General features: G+C 42.0%; 1 protein-coding gene across 3 annotated transcripts; it reads left to right on the top strand.

The window, feature by feature from the left end:
* Positions 1-3,234: 3,234 nt before the first annotated feature.
* On the top strand, positions 3,235-14,643 carry ap1m1 (adaptor related protein complex 1 subunit mu 1). Of its 3 annotated transcripts, XM_010890994.5 has the most exons (12): positions 3,239-3,454; positions 4,291-4,447; positions 4,829-4,896; positions 5,145-5,275; positions 5,410-5,557; positions 5,679-5,805; positions 5,975-6,117; positions 6,370-6,441; positions 6,619-6,777; positions 6,957-7,082; positions 11,789-11,864; positions 13,820-14,643. In XM_010890994.5, exons 1-12 carry the CDS (start codon positions 3,413-3,415, stop codon positions 13,840-13,842), a joined length of 1,272 nt encoding a protein of 423 aa, XP_010889296.1. In that variant the 5' UTR covers positions 3,239-3,412; the 3' UTR covers positions 13,843-14,643. The 3 variants fall into 3 exon arrangements, with proteins under 3 accessions (XP_010889286.1, XP_010889296.1, XP_019896585.1); XM_010890984.5 differs by lacking the exon at positions 11,789-11,864 and having other exon boundaries at positions 3,235-3,454; XM_020041026.3 differs by lacking the exons at positions 3,239-3,454; positions 11,789-11,864 and adding an exon at positions 3,477-3,583.
* Positions 14,644-14,892: the final 249 nt, after the last annotated feature.

Below are 14,892 nucleotides of genomic sequence, written 5' to 3'. Positions count from 1 at the left end.
TGGACTAGTGTACTATTCTCACACATTTAAGTATAAAGGGGTCTCATATGTTCTGTTGTTTTTTGGTTCATTTGTTAGTTGGTGAATGTTTGGAAAGACTATGCACATAGGAGTTACTATCCGAGCAAAAGGGGGATGTCCTGAAGACATCCAGGTGACCCTGAAGATCTCTTTGAGGATGTGTCAAAGGCCCCTTCTAGTTTGCAGAGCACACTGCACAAACATAATTAGAACGGTTACCATTTAGCAGACACTTTGTCCAAAGCTAAACCCACAAAGCTATGATAGTAACTACATATATTTTTATATTCTGGCCCGAGCAGGAATCAAACCCTGACGTGGCTAGCTGCACCATACTCTACAAACAACCCACTGTACCCTATATGGTCAGTGTTAAAGCCATTGGACAGGGTTCATCATGCCTTAAAATGCACAAAATGCTCAGTACACACAGCTGTATTTTGTATCAGAAAGGAGACAGACCCAGTTAGAAGTCTCGTAGTTCGATCCATTTCATTATTCATTTATAGCAATTTGCAATGCGAACACTCCCTTTGTACCTAAAATCACCCAGGTTCCCTTTTTAACAAATCTATGTTTCACTCAAATCAACTATTTCAGATGGACACTAACGTATCTCTGTCTCACTAAAAGTCTCTCAATGTTTCGTTCTCTCACTTGCTGTCCCCACTCTATCTACAGCCCTGTCTGTATTTTTCTGTCCCTCTCTGTCTCCCTCTTGCAAAGATCTGGCTTGTGGCCAGGAGTCTCTGTGGAGCATGGACTGAAGGTGATGACAACTGTTCACATTGAGAAACACAGGGATGTTTGAGGCATATCTATGGAAACAGGAGTAAGGGTCAGCCTGAGAGACGGCCATAGACAGACAGGACAGTCAGACAGCACAGCTGTTAATGTTACAAAACATCAGAGAGAAAACACAATTTCCTCTGTTTCGCTAATATAAAAACAGGCTGCATGGTATTCTTCAATTTAAAAATAAAAATCAGATTTTCTTCAGCTGCACTGGGAAGACTAAAGCGCTTAACGTTCCAAGTAGAACTCTTTCCCAGGTAAAGAACCTTTGAATTAAGTGTGAGGGTCTTGGTGTCTTATGAATGCTCTTGAAATGTATCAGAACATGTGCAAATGTGTCCCTTTCATAGCAGACTGGCTAATGTTAACCACAGTTATTTTACAGTAACATTTGTTGATTAAAGAACTACATCAGCATTAAAGAGTAAATATTTTTGCATTAACATTAATTGATCAAGTATTCTATTCTACTCAAAATATTTTTAAATCATTGTTTAATTAATAATAAAACATAGTATTAGTATTTCTATTTACACAACTTCTACTGAATTATACTAAACTATCATTAAAATGAAGGGTACAGTGTGTCATTTAGGATGTAGAAGATATTTTAGTGCAATACTTCCCCACAATATGCCAATACATGCCTGTGTGAAGTAAAATGTTCATCATTACAACTTCTGATAAACCAACATTTGCTGGAATACTTGAGGGAAAGTTGGAGAAAGAGACAGGTCTCCAGACTGAAGACACTTATTTTAGTTAACTCACATTTTTCAATCTAAATGATCATCTACTGCTCCTACATTCATACCCTAACTCAGGTATGTCCCACAGTGAAAAGTGTCCAACATTTCATGTCTATGTCCCAGTGAAGAAACCCCTGCTTTACTCTTCTGACACAAACAGTTTGTGTCTACTTTGTGAAGAGTAGGTAAACAGATTAACAGTTACTGTATGTAGTGTAGCCTTAGATGTACTGTGTGCAGTGTAGCTTAAACCACCCTGACAATAAAGGGATGTTACAACTCACACTTGATCATAAATTACATTTACATTAAACCTGAATTAACAGGCAGTTCAGATGTTACATAAAGCTCATTGCTTTGCCCTAGTCTGTTTCACTATACAAATACTCCACCTAGTGTCTAATAATACAGACTGGCTTACATAGTTTGTTTACACAGGCAGCAGGACCTTTGATTTTAGGCATAAAATATGAACACACATCCAAACTAACAGATCAATCTAACATACCTACAATCTAATATCATACCAGAATAACATTTGCTAAATCAGGCTTATTATTATTTTTAGCTAGTAGCAGTAGCAGATCCTACCAAAAGGATCATGAATGTTTCCCTGACATGAATGTTACACTTTGTAGAACTTTATTCTCAAAATATGTAACCATATTTTCTAAATACATTTTACAAACGTTTTTTTTAAAACTATCTGTGGAAAAAATATTAAGCTACACGCACTGTTTTTCAAGGAAGAAATACGCCACCGTAAATACCCAATAACGGCAAAGCTAAATCACATTTAGACATTCCTGACAATTTATTTAAAATAAATATTCAGACCCATTATTCAATACTTTGTAGAAGTGATTTTGGCGGCGATCACTGCTTCAAGTCTTTAGTATTCTATCAGCTTGCACACCTGTAAGTTATTGGAAATTTCTTCAATTATACCTTGCAGATCCTCTCATGCTCTGTGTGACTGGATGAGGAGAGTCTGTGAGTTTTGTTCCTCAGGTCCCTCACAGATGATAAAAGAGGTCCATGTTCGAGCATTGACTGGGCCATTCAAGGAAAGATTTATCTTCACACCTGTATAAGATCCTGTGCACTCTGGATTAGGATTCCTTCAAGGACTTTGCTATATTTTGTTCTGTTTATCCTTCACTCAATCCTGGTTCCTGCTATTGAGAAGCATCCCCATTGCATGATGCTCCCACTACCCTGCTATACCATAGGGTAGATATTTGCCAGATTCTGTTTTTTGACGGACATAGGGCTTGTCATTCAGCCCGAACCGTTTAGGTCTAATAACACCAGAGAATATATTTCCTCACAATGTTTGGTAAACTCAAGTTGGCATGTTATATACCTTTTACTGAGGATTAGTTTCCGTCTAGCCACTTTACCATAAAGTCCTTAATGATCGAATGCTACAGAGATGGTTGTCGTTCCGCAGATTCTCCTATCACTGCAGAAAATCTCTGAAGCTTTGTTAGTGGCCATTGGGTTCTTTTTCAGGACGTCTGGCTTGGTTGGTGGTAAGGGTTACGTTGGTGGCTTCTTATATTTCTGAATGATGAAATAATAAAATGTGTTCTTGGGAAAGCTTCCCCTGAACTATGCTTCAACATGTCTCTCTGGATAAGAGCATCTGCTAAAATGCAGGCTTTTATTTTGAAGGTTACCTCCTTACCAGCCAATTTTGACACGATTGTCTGCGTTTACATCCAGGACCCCTCAATATTTTGATAGAAATTGAACATTCCAACATTCCTGTTAATAACGACAACATTTTTCTAGCCAGCTGGCTATTGATTCATGCTGTGCAGCTAGCTAGCTAGTTTATCGAGATGTCGGCAAGTGCTGTGTATGTCTTGGATTTAAAAGGCAAGGTAAGATAACGGGACGCGTTGGCTTTGCTACCTCAAGAAACCAGTTGATAGCTAGCAGTTGTTGATAGAGTATCCTATTTTATAGCCTGCAGACTTGCTAAATACAGTACTAAAACTAACGCCACCGAGGTAATTGTATCAGAGTAATATCTATCTGAATGCCCACGGTCTCGGATTTTGTTTTGAAACAGCTAGCTAACGGATCTCCTTTTGAGAATGTATCTAGGGCGTTTAAGAAGACTCACGGCATATAGTCCCATGGACTATACTGTAGTTAACTATTACACACACAAGCCGTGTTGAGTCAACTCGAATATGCTAATCTTTTTGTTGCGTTACTTTTCTCTAAAGATATATCCATTATCCAGATCTAGATATATACATTTTCCATTAAAATAGGGAAATGTAGATCTTCTCCATAAGTTCAAACCAGTTTTGGGTTGCAATTTTGTACAAATAGTCCCATTCGGTTTCCACATCATGTGTACACTAGTGGCGAATAAATTAATTCCTCCACAAAGGTTATTGTGAAAAGTTGTGGAAAAAAATATTGCATTTTACCCAGTCAGATAGGATCCTCCCTATTTCGTCAAAAAAATTCTCCAATGCAAGTTCTGTATGGGGGGAAAAAGGGAATGAATACACCCCAGATTATTAAAAGGATAGGGGCTGTCAGGATACTCTGGTCCCATGCAACTAATTAAGAAGACAATGTTTGCTAGATAACTTGGTCAAAGGAAAGAATGTGCCCAGATGAAGTGGGTGTATACATGAGTAGTGTAATTGGGTTTTGTGGATACTGTGTCACTTTGTGTGTTGTTGTCATGTCTCTGTAGGTCCTGATCTGTAAGAACTATCGTGGAGATGTGGACATGTCTGAGATTGAGCACTTCTTAAACCTCCTGATGGAAAAGGAGGAGGAGGGTGCCCTGTCTCCCATTTTGGCCAACGGAGGGGTGCGCTTCATGTGGATCAAACACAACAATCTCTACTGTATCCTAGCTAGAGCGTGCTACACACACTCCCTCTCCTGGACTGCATTTCATTCACACGGACTGCTCAGTTCTAACCTTTTTCCCAATTATTGGCAAAATCTATATTTTTATTGGAACCAAAAACAATTATTGGCAAAACATGATCTGATTTGTCAGAAGATCTTAATGCTTCTGGTGTTACAAAATATCTGTGTAACTGTTTTCTGTTCTATTTTATTTTATCCTGTCCCACCATGGTCCTCACACTGTGCATCCCAATCATAACCCTGTAGCCCAATGTGTCAGGTGTCAGTTGTCTTTCAAAAACATTGGCATCACCAGTTTTGTCTTTACCAACCTATCATAAATACAAATCTTCTTAACCCTCGCCACGGATCAGTTGTGGCAACATCCAAGAAAAACGCTTGTGTGTCCCTGGTTTTCTCCTTTCTCTACAAAATAATCCAGGTAGGACTGACATGTTTTAGTAATGTATTAAATGGTAATGTGTGACGTCACAGGCAGTAATGCTGTTTGTGTACGTGAAGCGCTTTCTGAACTTTAATTTGCCACCATACCCTATTTACAAGCATGGCCAATGGGATGATATCTTATTGACATGTACTTTTAAAGAACCATTCAGAATAGGCCTATATAACAATTTCTGAAGTTGGAAGGAGAAGCATTATGAAGCATGTTACATTTGTAATCCCCAGGTATTCTCAGAGTATTTCAAGGAGTTAGAAGAGGAGAGTATCAGGGATAACTTTGTCATCATCTATGAGCTCATGGATGAGCTTATGGACTTCGGCTACCCCCAGACCACTGACAGCAAGATCCTGCAGGAGTACATAACAACAATATTACAAAGCAACTGTCTTAAACACGTTATACATGCAGCACACAGAGTAGCCTGTGCAAAAGGCCCTAACATCTACCTGTGGTCTCCATCTCTATGGCTTTGGTTGTGTTGGTCCACAGGTACATCACCCAGGAGGGTCACAAGCTGGACACCAGTGCCCCCCGCCCCCCGGCAACCATCACCAACGCTGTGTCATGGAGGTCAGAGGGCATCAAGTATAGGAAGAATGAGGTGTTCCTAGACGTCGTAGAGTCGGTCAACCTCCTTGTAGGTTTTCTTGTAGAAGTGTTGTCTGTGTTTTTGAGTCCATACAGTAGCCAAATGTTTTTTTCAGGTAATTGTGGCTCTCGGTTTCAGTCAGTGCCCCCCCCCTCTTTACTCTCTTCAGGTCAGTGCTAATGGTAATGTGTTGTGCAGTGAGATTGTTGGTTCCATCAAGATGCGTGTGTTCCTGTCTGGAATGCCAGAGCTTCGCCTGGGCCTGAATGACAAGGTTCTGTTTGAGAACACTGGACGTGAGTCTATTCCACACTATTCTATTACCTAAAATCCTATTTTCTGCCTTTTCTGTTCAGTGAGACAATGTGGTTAAGGAGTTCTTGATTGTACCAAGAGACTCTAAACATGAAATACATTTCTTCTTATCTCTTCCTGTGCAAATCACCGTTCTTTCTTCCTGTGTAGGAGGAAAGAGTAAGTCAGTGGAGCTGGAGGATGTAAAGTTTAATCAGTGTGTCCGTTTGTCCCGCTTTGAGAACGACCGCACAATCTCCTTCATTCCCCCCGACGGAGAGTTTGAGCTCATGTCCTACCGCCTCAACACACATGTAATTACCGTCTTTCGGACAGTACCTTTACACACACGCTCACACGCAGACACACACACACACACACACTGATTAAGTACAGACCCTCAACACGCACACACATACTCTGCTTTTTGATCAAAGACAGACCTTCAGAAAACACCCAAGTGCCAGATTTTGGTTAGCGTGTTGTCAATTTGTGTGTTAGCGTGCTGTTGGATTTGTGTTGTTAATCCTGGAATAAATTGAAAAATTACCATTTTGTTGTTACAGGTGAAGCCACTAATATGGATTGAGTCTGTTATAGAGAAGCATTCTCACAGCCGCATTGAGTACATGATCAAGGTTTGCTACAGCTCATATTTTTAGTTTGTGTTCAAATACAGTAGTGAAAAAAAGGTTTGTGAAGGTTGTAGCACTGTCTGTATTAAAATGTTATCATCTCAGTCGGGTTCTTTATGCCTGGGTATGCACCTGTGTTTTTCGTGTTTTTTTTTACAGCTACTTGTTGTTTGTTCTCAGGCTAAGAGTCAGTTCAAGAGGCGTTCGACTGCCAACAACGTAGAGATCCACATTCCAGTTCCCATGGATGCCGACACACCCCAGTTCAAGACCACGGTGGGCAGTGTGAAGTGGATCCCGGAGAACAGCGAGATCGTCTGGTCCTTGAAGTCTTTCCCTGTAAGATCAATCTTCTGCCTGCCCCAAAATACTCTTACAGAGAAGACTGACATGGTCATATTTTCACTTGAAACTGACAAGCTTAGCTTAATGCTTGGTGGATCTCATGTCTGCTTCATCACCTGTAGTGACTTGATCTGGACCAACCGGTGTGTGTGTGTGTGTGTGTTCACTCTCAGGGGGGTAAAGAGTACTTAATGCGAGCACACTTTGGCCTGCCCAGTGTGGAGGCAGAAGACAAGGAGGGGAAACCTCCCATCAGTGTCAAGTTTGAGATTCCTTACTTCACCACCTCTGGCATACAGGTCAGTCTGTCTAACGAGATGCCCCTTTACATCCACTGTGCGATAGACTGTACGTCTGTATACAGGTCAGTCTGTCTAAGGAGATACCCCTTTACATCCACTGTGCGATAGACTGTACGTCTGTATACAGGTCAGTCTGTCTAACGAGATCCCCCTTTACATCCACTGTGCGATAGACTGTACGTCTGTATACAGGTCAGTCTGTCTAACAAGATCCCTTTTTATATTCACTGTATAATAGACTGTACATATTTATTCAGGTCACCTACCATACAATTACTTTCTTTTTCCAGGAGTACTTTCAGTTGTCAGTGGCCTAATGGTTAGAGGGTAAAATAATCTGCCGTTGTGCCTTTGAGCATGGAACTTAACCCTTATTGCTCACACAGTCACATTTGTCTGTAATGTGGCCTAGACTGTTTGAAATGTCACCACTGTAGAATTCATCAAAGAGCTGTGGAAAGCCCTTTACGGTGCCAAGCCTGTGTTACTCCTGTCATGCAGGTTTTAAACCTCATGGTGGTGCTGTTGTGCATCTAACGCCATTCATCATAATGTATTGTGGGTTATGAACATTTAGTGCAGTAAAGAGTCTTTGTGATGGTAGATTTGCCATTCTAGTACATTTTCTGCCCCTCCATGTTGGTGTCACGTTACTTAGGTCTTCGTATCACTCGCACATCACTATCACGTACAGTGGATATGAAAAGTCTACACACCCCTGTTAAAATGCCAGGTTACTGTGATGTAAAAGAATGAGACAAAGATTAATCATCTTTTACATCACAAAAACCTTGCATTTTCACAGGGATGCGTAGACTTCTTATATCCGCTGTATCACTATCACACGTTACTATCACATATCACTGTCATGCTTGTAAGACGATGAAAATAATCTAGGAAAGTTGTGCTTTTATAATAATAATAATAAACCACAAATCTTTTCGAATGCTGTGAGAGTGAATAGCCAGAGGGGGCAATATTTGGGCAGTGTTGTCACTGGTGATCTAACTACAGTCTTAAGCCTTCACATTACATTTTTCCCAGTTGACTCCTATAAAATAGCCCTCAGTGCTAAAATGTGTTACATCCTATTGATTCCTCTACCATTTGCCAACACACAGCCATACGTAGAGTGTCCTCTGTAATTACTGAGACAGTGAAGCATTTTTTATTTAGCCCTACACTCCAACAGATTGGACTTAAATCCAACTATTACTACAGTGTTAATGTATTGGTTTTTAGCTTTTATTTGGGTGTATTTTTATACATATCGGTATCACAATTTTAACTTTATTTATTATCCTCCTTTCCAGGGCTTCAAATGTTTTGGAACAATTGGCTTGACAGGTGCTTCTGCTTAGTATGGCGTGTTACGTAATATCATTTGTGCAGGCATAAGAAGGCGGTCAATGTCTAGTCTCAATTCCATATTTTGCGTTTGGCTTTGGAGCTGGATGCTGTGCCAGTTAAACGAAGCCAAAGCGGCAGCCTGGGCCCAGTCCCGGTGTTCAGGAAAACCCCTTGGCCCATTTTCTTAACCATCAGGGTTTCACAGATTATTTTTCTTGCCGCCTCCTCAAAAGCACTTTAAAGGAGAAGATCCTAAGGGAGAAAACTCCATCCTTCTGTAACAATGTGCTTTGAAAAAGAGTCGAAGGTGGAGGACGTGTTGAATCGAGAAAGACTGGAGCTTCCCGGTGTCAAGTGCTATACAGTATGTTGATGGGGAATCCACTGTAAAAGTGCAGGGTTAAGATGACCGGTATTGACTAACAGTCATGTCGTGTACCATGTGATTTCCTTCAGACAGTTGGGATTATGTCCCAAGTGCCTAATCTGGGTTTTGTGACAGGTCTCCGTTAGTGCAGAATGCAGCCCTGCAGTGTTGCTTTAGCCAGATCGAGGCAACAGGGATATGTGAGCTGAAATCAACACTGACGGGCGTAATCCAGAATTCTCCAGGCAGTCGGCCCTGAGTGTACAGAGCAGGAAGGACACTTAGCAGCAGTGAACTGCCGTCATGTTGTCCGAATATAGTGACTCAGGGACGTACCTAAAACTGCTCCGTTAGAAACCTCCGTTCAGTTTTCTCTGGAGAAACCTCAACATGACCCAGCAGCGGTGTGCTTGCCAGAATTCAGACAGCTGTAGGAGTTTTTCCCTCTGCAGTATGTTTGTCTCTTTCATCCCCCAAATTGGCACCCTACGGACCATGGTCAAAAGTAGTGCTCTAGTTATAAAATAGTGCACCATTTGGGAGGCAGATCTGATGCTTATTTTTTGTTGGTGCCTCTCATGCCCTTCACAGCGATGGAGGCTGTTTCTGGACTCACAGTTGTTGCCGGTTAGATGTTATTGCTAAGGGGTCAGATTTGGGAGCAAGTTGGAATTTCCTACCATTTCCACCATCCAACTTTATTAAGTTGTATGGACATTAGTCAGCCCACTCAGACATGTAGCATGAACCCACCCTTGGGCCTAATTCGATTGCTGATGCGGCAAATGAGGAAGTTTAGGCAATATTATGAAAAAACACAGTAATTTTCCTAAGTAAGTTATTGAGTGGCAGCTGACACAGTCCCTCTTCTTCTGCTTCCTCTCCTTTCACTAGCCCGCGGACCAAATGTCACCACATTCCCTGTGTGGAGCAGTAGGTTTGGTCGAAAGCAGTGTACTTTGTAGGACACGGGGCGCCCTTTGGGAAGCACGCGTAGTGTGCCACTAGTATCTGTACAATAGAGCCAGGGGAGCAGATGTTTGTAATGTAGGCTAGAGATACATCAGATCAAATCAAAAAACATGCGTATGAGAACACATCACATATGTGATTCCCACCAGGCTGTTGTTGTAGGCTAGCTAGCGCCAGAGACCTGTGACCTTACTGCAGAAGACGTGACGGCCCTGGCCTCCGCTGTCCTCAATGGGAGAGGTCTGGCCCAAGTGGCTTAATTATAGCCTGGTCTCACAATTTATGTCCTCTAGCCTGCTTAGCTCTTCCGTGGCTGTCATATGTGGCTACTGCAGCACGTACTGTGTGAGACCCGGCTGGTTTAATGGGATGTGTAGAAATCAAGGCATGGGAAAGTGGCTGTTGACATCACCACTAAGTACAGGGACACGCATATTAACCATGCAAATAAAACCCTCAGGCCCGTTAGCCAGTGGGAATACATGGGAGTCAGGAACCCTGGAGTCTGTGTGGTCATTTACAGAGAAATATTTTGGACGTTTTTTTATTACAATGACGCAGACAGAGAACCTGCAGTTGGCCGGTTGAATGTCAGACCCTCACCTCGGCCTGTGTGGCGAAGACTCACAGAAACGGCTCAACTCGTGTTAGGGTTGTCTCGGCATTCACACACTCTGTGGTTGAGCTATATGGACCATTGCTGTGCCCTGCCTGCTGATTGTGTGGGACTGACTGTCACTTAGTCCGCCTGTCCGCTTGTCTGGAACCTGTGTGATCTGGATGTGTCTGGAACCTGTGTGATCTGGATGTGTCTGGAACCTGTGTGATCTGGATGTGTCTGGAACCTGTGTGATCTGGATGTGTCTGGAACCTGTGTGATCTGGATGTGTCTGGAACCTGTGTGATCTGGATGTGTCTGGAACCTGTGTGATCTGGATGTGTCTGGAACCTGTGTGATCTGGATGTGTCTGGAACCTGTGTGATCTGGATGTGTCTGGAACCTGTGTGATCTGGATGTGTTTAGCCTCCTCCTGTGTTTTGGACCAATATACAGTCTTAGACACAGGTGTCTCCCCACACGTTGTGCCCCCCCCCCCCCCTTCCCCCGATTCTGGTTCCTCTCTAGGTTTGTTCCTAAATTTCAGCCCCTTTCAGGGAGTTTGTCCTAGCCACTGTGCTTCAACACTGTTGTTGCTTGCTCCTTGGGGTTTTCAGGCCGGGGGTTTTGTAAAAGCACTTTATGACCACTGCTGATGTGAAAAGGGCTTTATAAATACATTTGATTGATTGATGCCAACCTACAGGCGAATAACAGTGGTTGCAGATTCCTGGCTATTCCAAAGTACTAAGGGTTGTTTTCCGTCATCCGGTCAGTGAGACATGGCTGAGACAATACATTGTTGTGTGCTGCGTATGAAATGGTGTGGTTGCAGCCCGTAGGTGATGAAACATCCTGTGAGTTCTCTTGTGTAAGTCTTAATTATTCTGCTGACGACCGCATTTCTTACCCTGCTCTCCGAGGAATGCAGTAATGTACATTTGAGCTGCTCGTTTCCCTTGAAGACGGACAAGATGGTCCGATAGGGGAGTAGAAGGACCCACTTCCCTAAACTCATTCTTATCTTCTGCGTACGGCCAGGGGGGAGATGATCATACTGTCCGCCTAGAACCCCAACTTCCCTACAAAACCCCAGGAACCCCAGGAACCCTAGACATAGGCTGTAGATTTGATTGTAGCGTGCACATTTGTTCTCATCAATCCATGTGACACTGAACGGTAAATGTGATGGAACAAAAGCGGAAGTCTTATTACGGTTGCGTGGGACCACCGTCAGCAGAATGGCGAAAAGGGATACCTGCACAGTTGGTGATTCAGGAATAGTAACTGTGTATGGCAATCCAGATTCACGCGCTTACGTAAACACTGACCTCCAGCTTTTCGGTTCCACAGTCAGGCCACAAGATTATACCGACGGTGTTCACTGTTTTTGGGTGTGCGTCTGTGTGTTTGCAGGTGCGCTACCTGAAGATCATCGAGAAGAGTGGCTACCAGGCTTTACCCTGGGTGCGCTACATCACTCAAAATGGAGGTACGTACAGGAAGGGGTTTCTGTGGCAGCGTCCCAAATGGCATCCTGTTGTCTACCTAATACACTAATTATGAGTAAAGCCAATGTGGAAAGTAGCTCACTACAGGTATTTGCCAACATGCCAACACTTCACTAAATTATGGAAAACAAAATAGACTGAAACCTGGTGCTTCTACACAGGTGTGGAATTGACATCCCATCATGCTTAGGGTCAGGTATAAAATGCTGGCGCAGGCGCAGGTCCGGTTTAATATTGTTTTATCCACCAAGGCTAACAAGGGATTTCTGTGACTCGAGGAGTTTTTTTTGGGGGGTATGTTTAGCAGGAGTTTCCATGTTAAGGTCTGCCCAACTTGCAGATGTTTTACATGACCATCTCAGTGTCCGGATCCAATTAAACACTTAAGTGTGATTCTGGATTGGCATCTTGATTCAGCCAACGTTATAAAAAAAAAAAACCTTGCTAAGTAATTAACTCTAGAAGAATGTTATCAACACCCCTGCAATAGGGTTGCAAAGTACATTGGATCTTTTCTGGCTTGTGTTGGCCCATTGACCCATTTAAAACACCATGTTTCTTTACTTTGGTAGTAATCTGTACATAGGAATTAGGTGCAGTTTGGGACACGTGATTCTGAGTAACTCTGTCCGTGTTTTTACTTCCAGGTCCTAACAACTCAGCGGTGGTGAACGTCTTTGTTCCAGCCTAGCAGTAACTAATCTGATTATACCTGTTTCAGAGCAGCTCTAATTCGCCAAAGTCAACATGTCTTTAAGCCATGGGTTGGTTTTGTCAGGTGTATTAGTGCTGGACTACAACAGGGATGTGTGCCTGGGCCATGTGTGGTCCAAGTGTTGACCAGGCTAGACCAGGCTAAACAACACTTCACTGTGTTGCCTCCACCATGGGCTGCCAGGGATTGGGTAACACTTAAGTTGGGCAACTCAGTGTAGATTGATGGGAAACAGATTAGTTTACACAGTTCTGTCGAAAGGGGATATAAAAACACATAGAGGACAAGGGTTCATGTGGCAACGTCTTGTACAATTCACCAGATTTAGGGTGCTTTTGAGCTATGAAGTGGTGCACTATGAGGGGAATGCATTTGGTGGAGACAATTCCAGGGAGTGGACATTAAACCTACGGATAAATAATTACCACTGCATATACCTGTGTTCAGCAGAGCGGAAGCCAAGCTGATGGACTAAAGGGGTTCGCAGCAAGGGTTCATATGGTTCATAGGGTTCATATGGTTCATAAGGATCATATGGTTTATTGGATTGAATTTTAAGAAATGCACAAGTTAATATGTAGAGTTTTTGCACTGAAAATCACCAAAATGGAAATCACCAAAAATGCATTGAAATGTTGGATATGAGTTTGAAAACTGTAAAGTGTTCTCTCCGCTTTATAGCAAAATGTGTAGAATTATGGGAAATTTGCGTTAAAGCAATATTTTGTCTCTGCTGTGAAGATTTGTGAAGAATGTGAAATGTTCATGCCCGGAACAAAAAAACTGCACTCCTGTACAATCAGTAAGATGTTTTGAAGTTTTCAATTTTTCCTTGTGCTTTGGTCTGTAACTTACTGTGGGCCATGACTCAAAAGAACCCTAAATGAGTGGGTCACAAAGCAAAATAGGTAGGAAACCCTGGACTACTGCACATCCTTAACTGAATACTTCTTTGGTCATATTTGTGTCATTAAGATCTCCCATGTGCTGTAATGCCTTTCCACTGATTGCTAAAATATCCTCATCTCATTTCCCTGATATCAGTTAGTGTGCTTGATTCATTGTTTTCGGGCTGGGCAGGACATCCTCAGCTGTCTGCAGTTTATTCCACCCTTCTATCCTTCTCTCACTCCATTTCCTCCTCTCCTCCATATCCAGTTATTTATTCTTCTTTCTTTCTGTCCATTTAATTAACTCTGATCATTTCCTCCTTCCATCCAGACTACCAGCTCCGGACGCAGTGAGCAGTGTCCGCGGTGGGCAGGTGGCAGGACGAGGTCTATGATCGAGGGGAAGAGTCTGCTACCTGACCCGACATACATCTGAGACAGGTGTCAATCATATAAGACAATTGGACCATGTCTCTTTGTACCATTGAAACCATGTTTATTTCTAACCAATACAAATGTATGAAGGGGCTTCTTCTCAAGAGAAAATCTGGGTTTACGTACATGTATTGTAGCGTTGGCCAATATTATGAGATGTGCTGAGCACTTAAGCTCACAATATAAGTACTTCCTATTTGAAGGAATTGTGTGCCCATGGGCACTTTTGAAGAAATGCGGAAGTTGACTTTACATCAGAGCTATGAAATCCACTGTTACAACATGGGGTGGCCTATGAAATGGTACCTTATTCCCTATAAAGTGCCCTTCCTTACAACTGTACCTATAGGGCTGTGATGAAATTGGGTTTCCTTTGGGACCAAAGGTTCATGACTAATGTTTTTTATGTTGCCAGGGTCATGCCTTAAGTTGGATGGTTCACATCCAGGTCAAAGACAAGTTAAACTTCATATGGTCTTCTTGGAATATGTTTTGTTTTCATATTCTTTGCCATATTTCTAATGTATTGATTATTTGTATTTAAAGTGCCTTTCTAAAGTATTCAGACCCCTGCCCAATTGTCCCATATTATGAAATTACAAATAGTACTTTGAAATGTTCTCTTTCATGTTTTATTTTGAAGCATTGAACCACTAAAACTATTGTACGGTGACATTCCTTACATTTTGAGAAGATATAAATAAAAAAAGATTGGCAACATCTTGCTTACATAAGTATTCAATCTGTGCTGTGTAAATTTCCAGTTTACATAAAGGAAAGAAATTCCCCTAACTTGGACAACATTTTCACTCTTTGGTCTTCTCCACATTTTCTGGATAAAACCCCAATGCTGAATGATGATTGGTCTGACTGTGAATCTCAAGGAAATTAAGAGCATTTTACAAAAGTTAAATAATCTATACAAACAAATACAAATGCGTTGATTAGGAAAAGGGTACAAAATGTAAG

The sequence above is a fragment of the Esox lucius genome, chromosome 3 (genome assembly GCF_011004845.1).
Source record: "Esox lucius isolate fEsoLuc1 chromosome 3, fEsoLuc1.pri, whole genome shotgun sequence".
Classification (NCBI taxonomy): domain Eukaryota; kingdom Metazoa; phylum Chordata; class Actinopteri; order Esociformes; family Esocidae; genus Esox; species Esox lucius.
Note: the sequence above shows the minus strand (reverse complement) of the source record. Positions and strands in the feature narration are given on the sequence as shown.

What these genes read in the sequence shown, in the direction of transcription:
- ap1m1 (XM_010890984.5), top strand. Translation starts at nt 3,413, where the DNA reads ATGTCGGCAAGTGCTGTGTATGTCTTGGATTTAAAAGGCAAG. An exon ending in CAAACACAACAATCTCTACT is followed by an intron (nt 4,448 to 4,828) that starts GTATCCTAGCTA and finishes GCCACGGATCAG; the next exon opens with TTGTGGCAACATCCAAGAAA. An exon ending in GACAGCAAGATCCTGCAGGA is followed by an intron (nt 5,276 to 5,409) that starts GTACATAACAAC and finishes GTTGGTCCACAG; the next exon opens with GTACATCACCCAGGAGGGTC.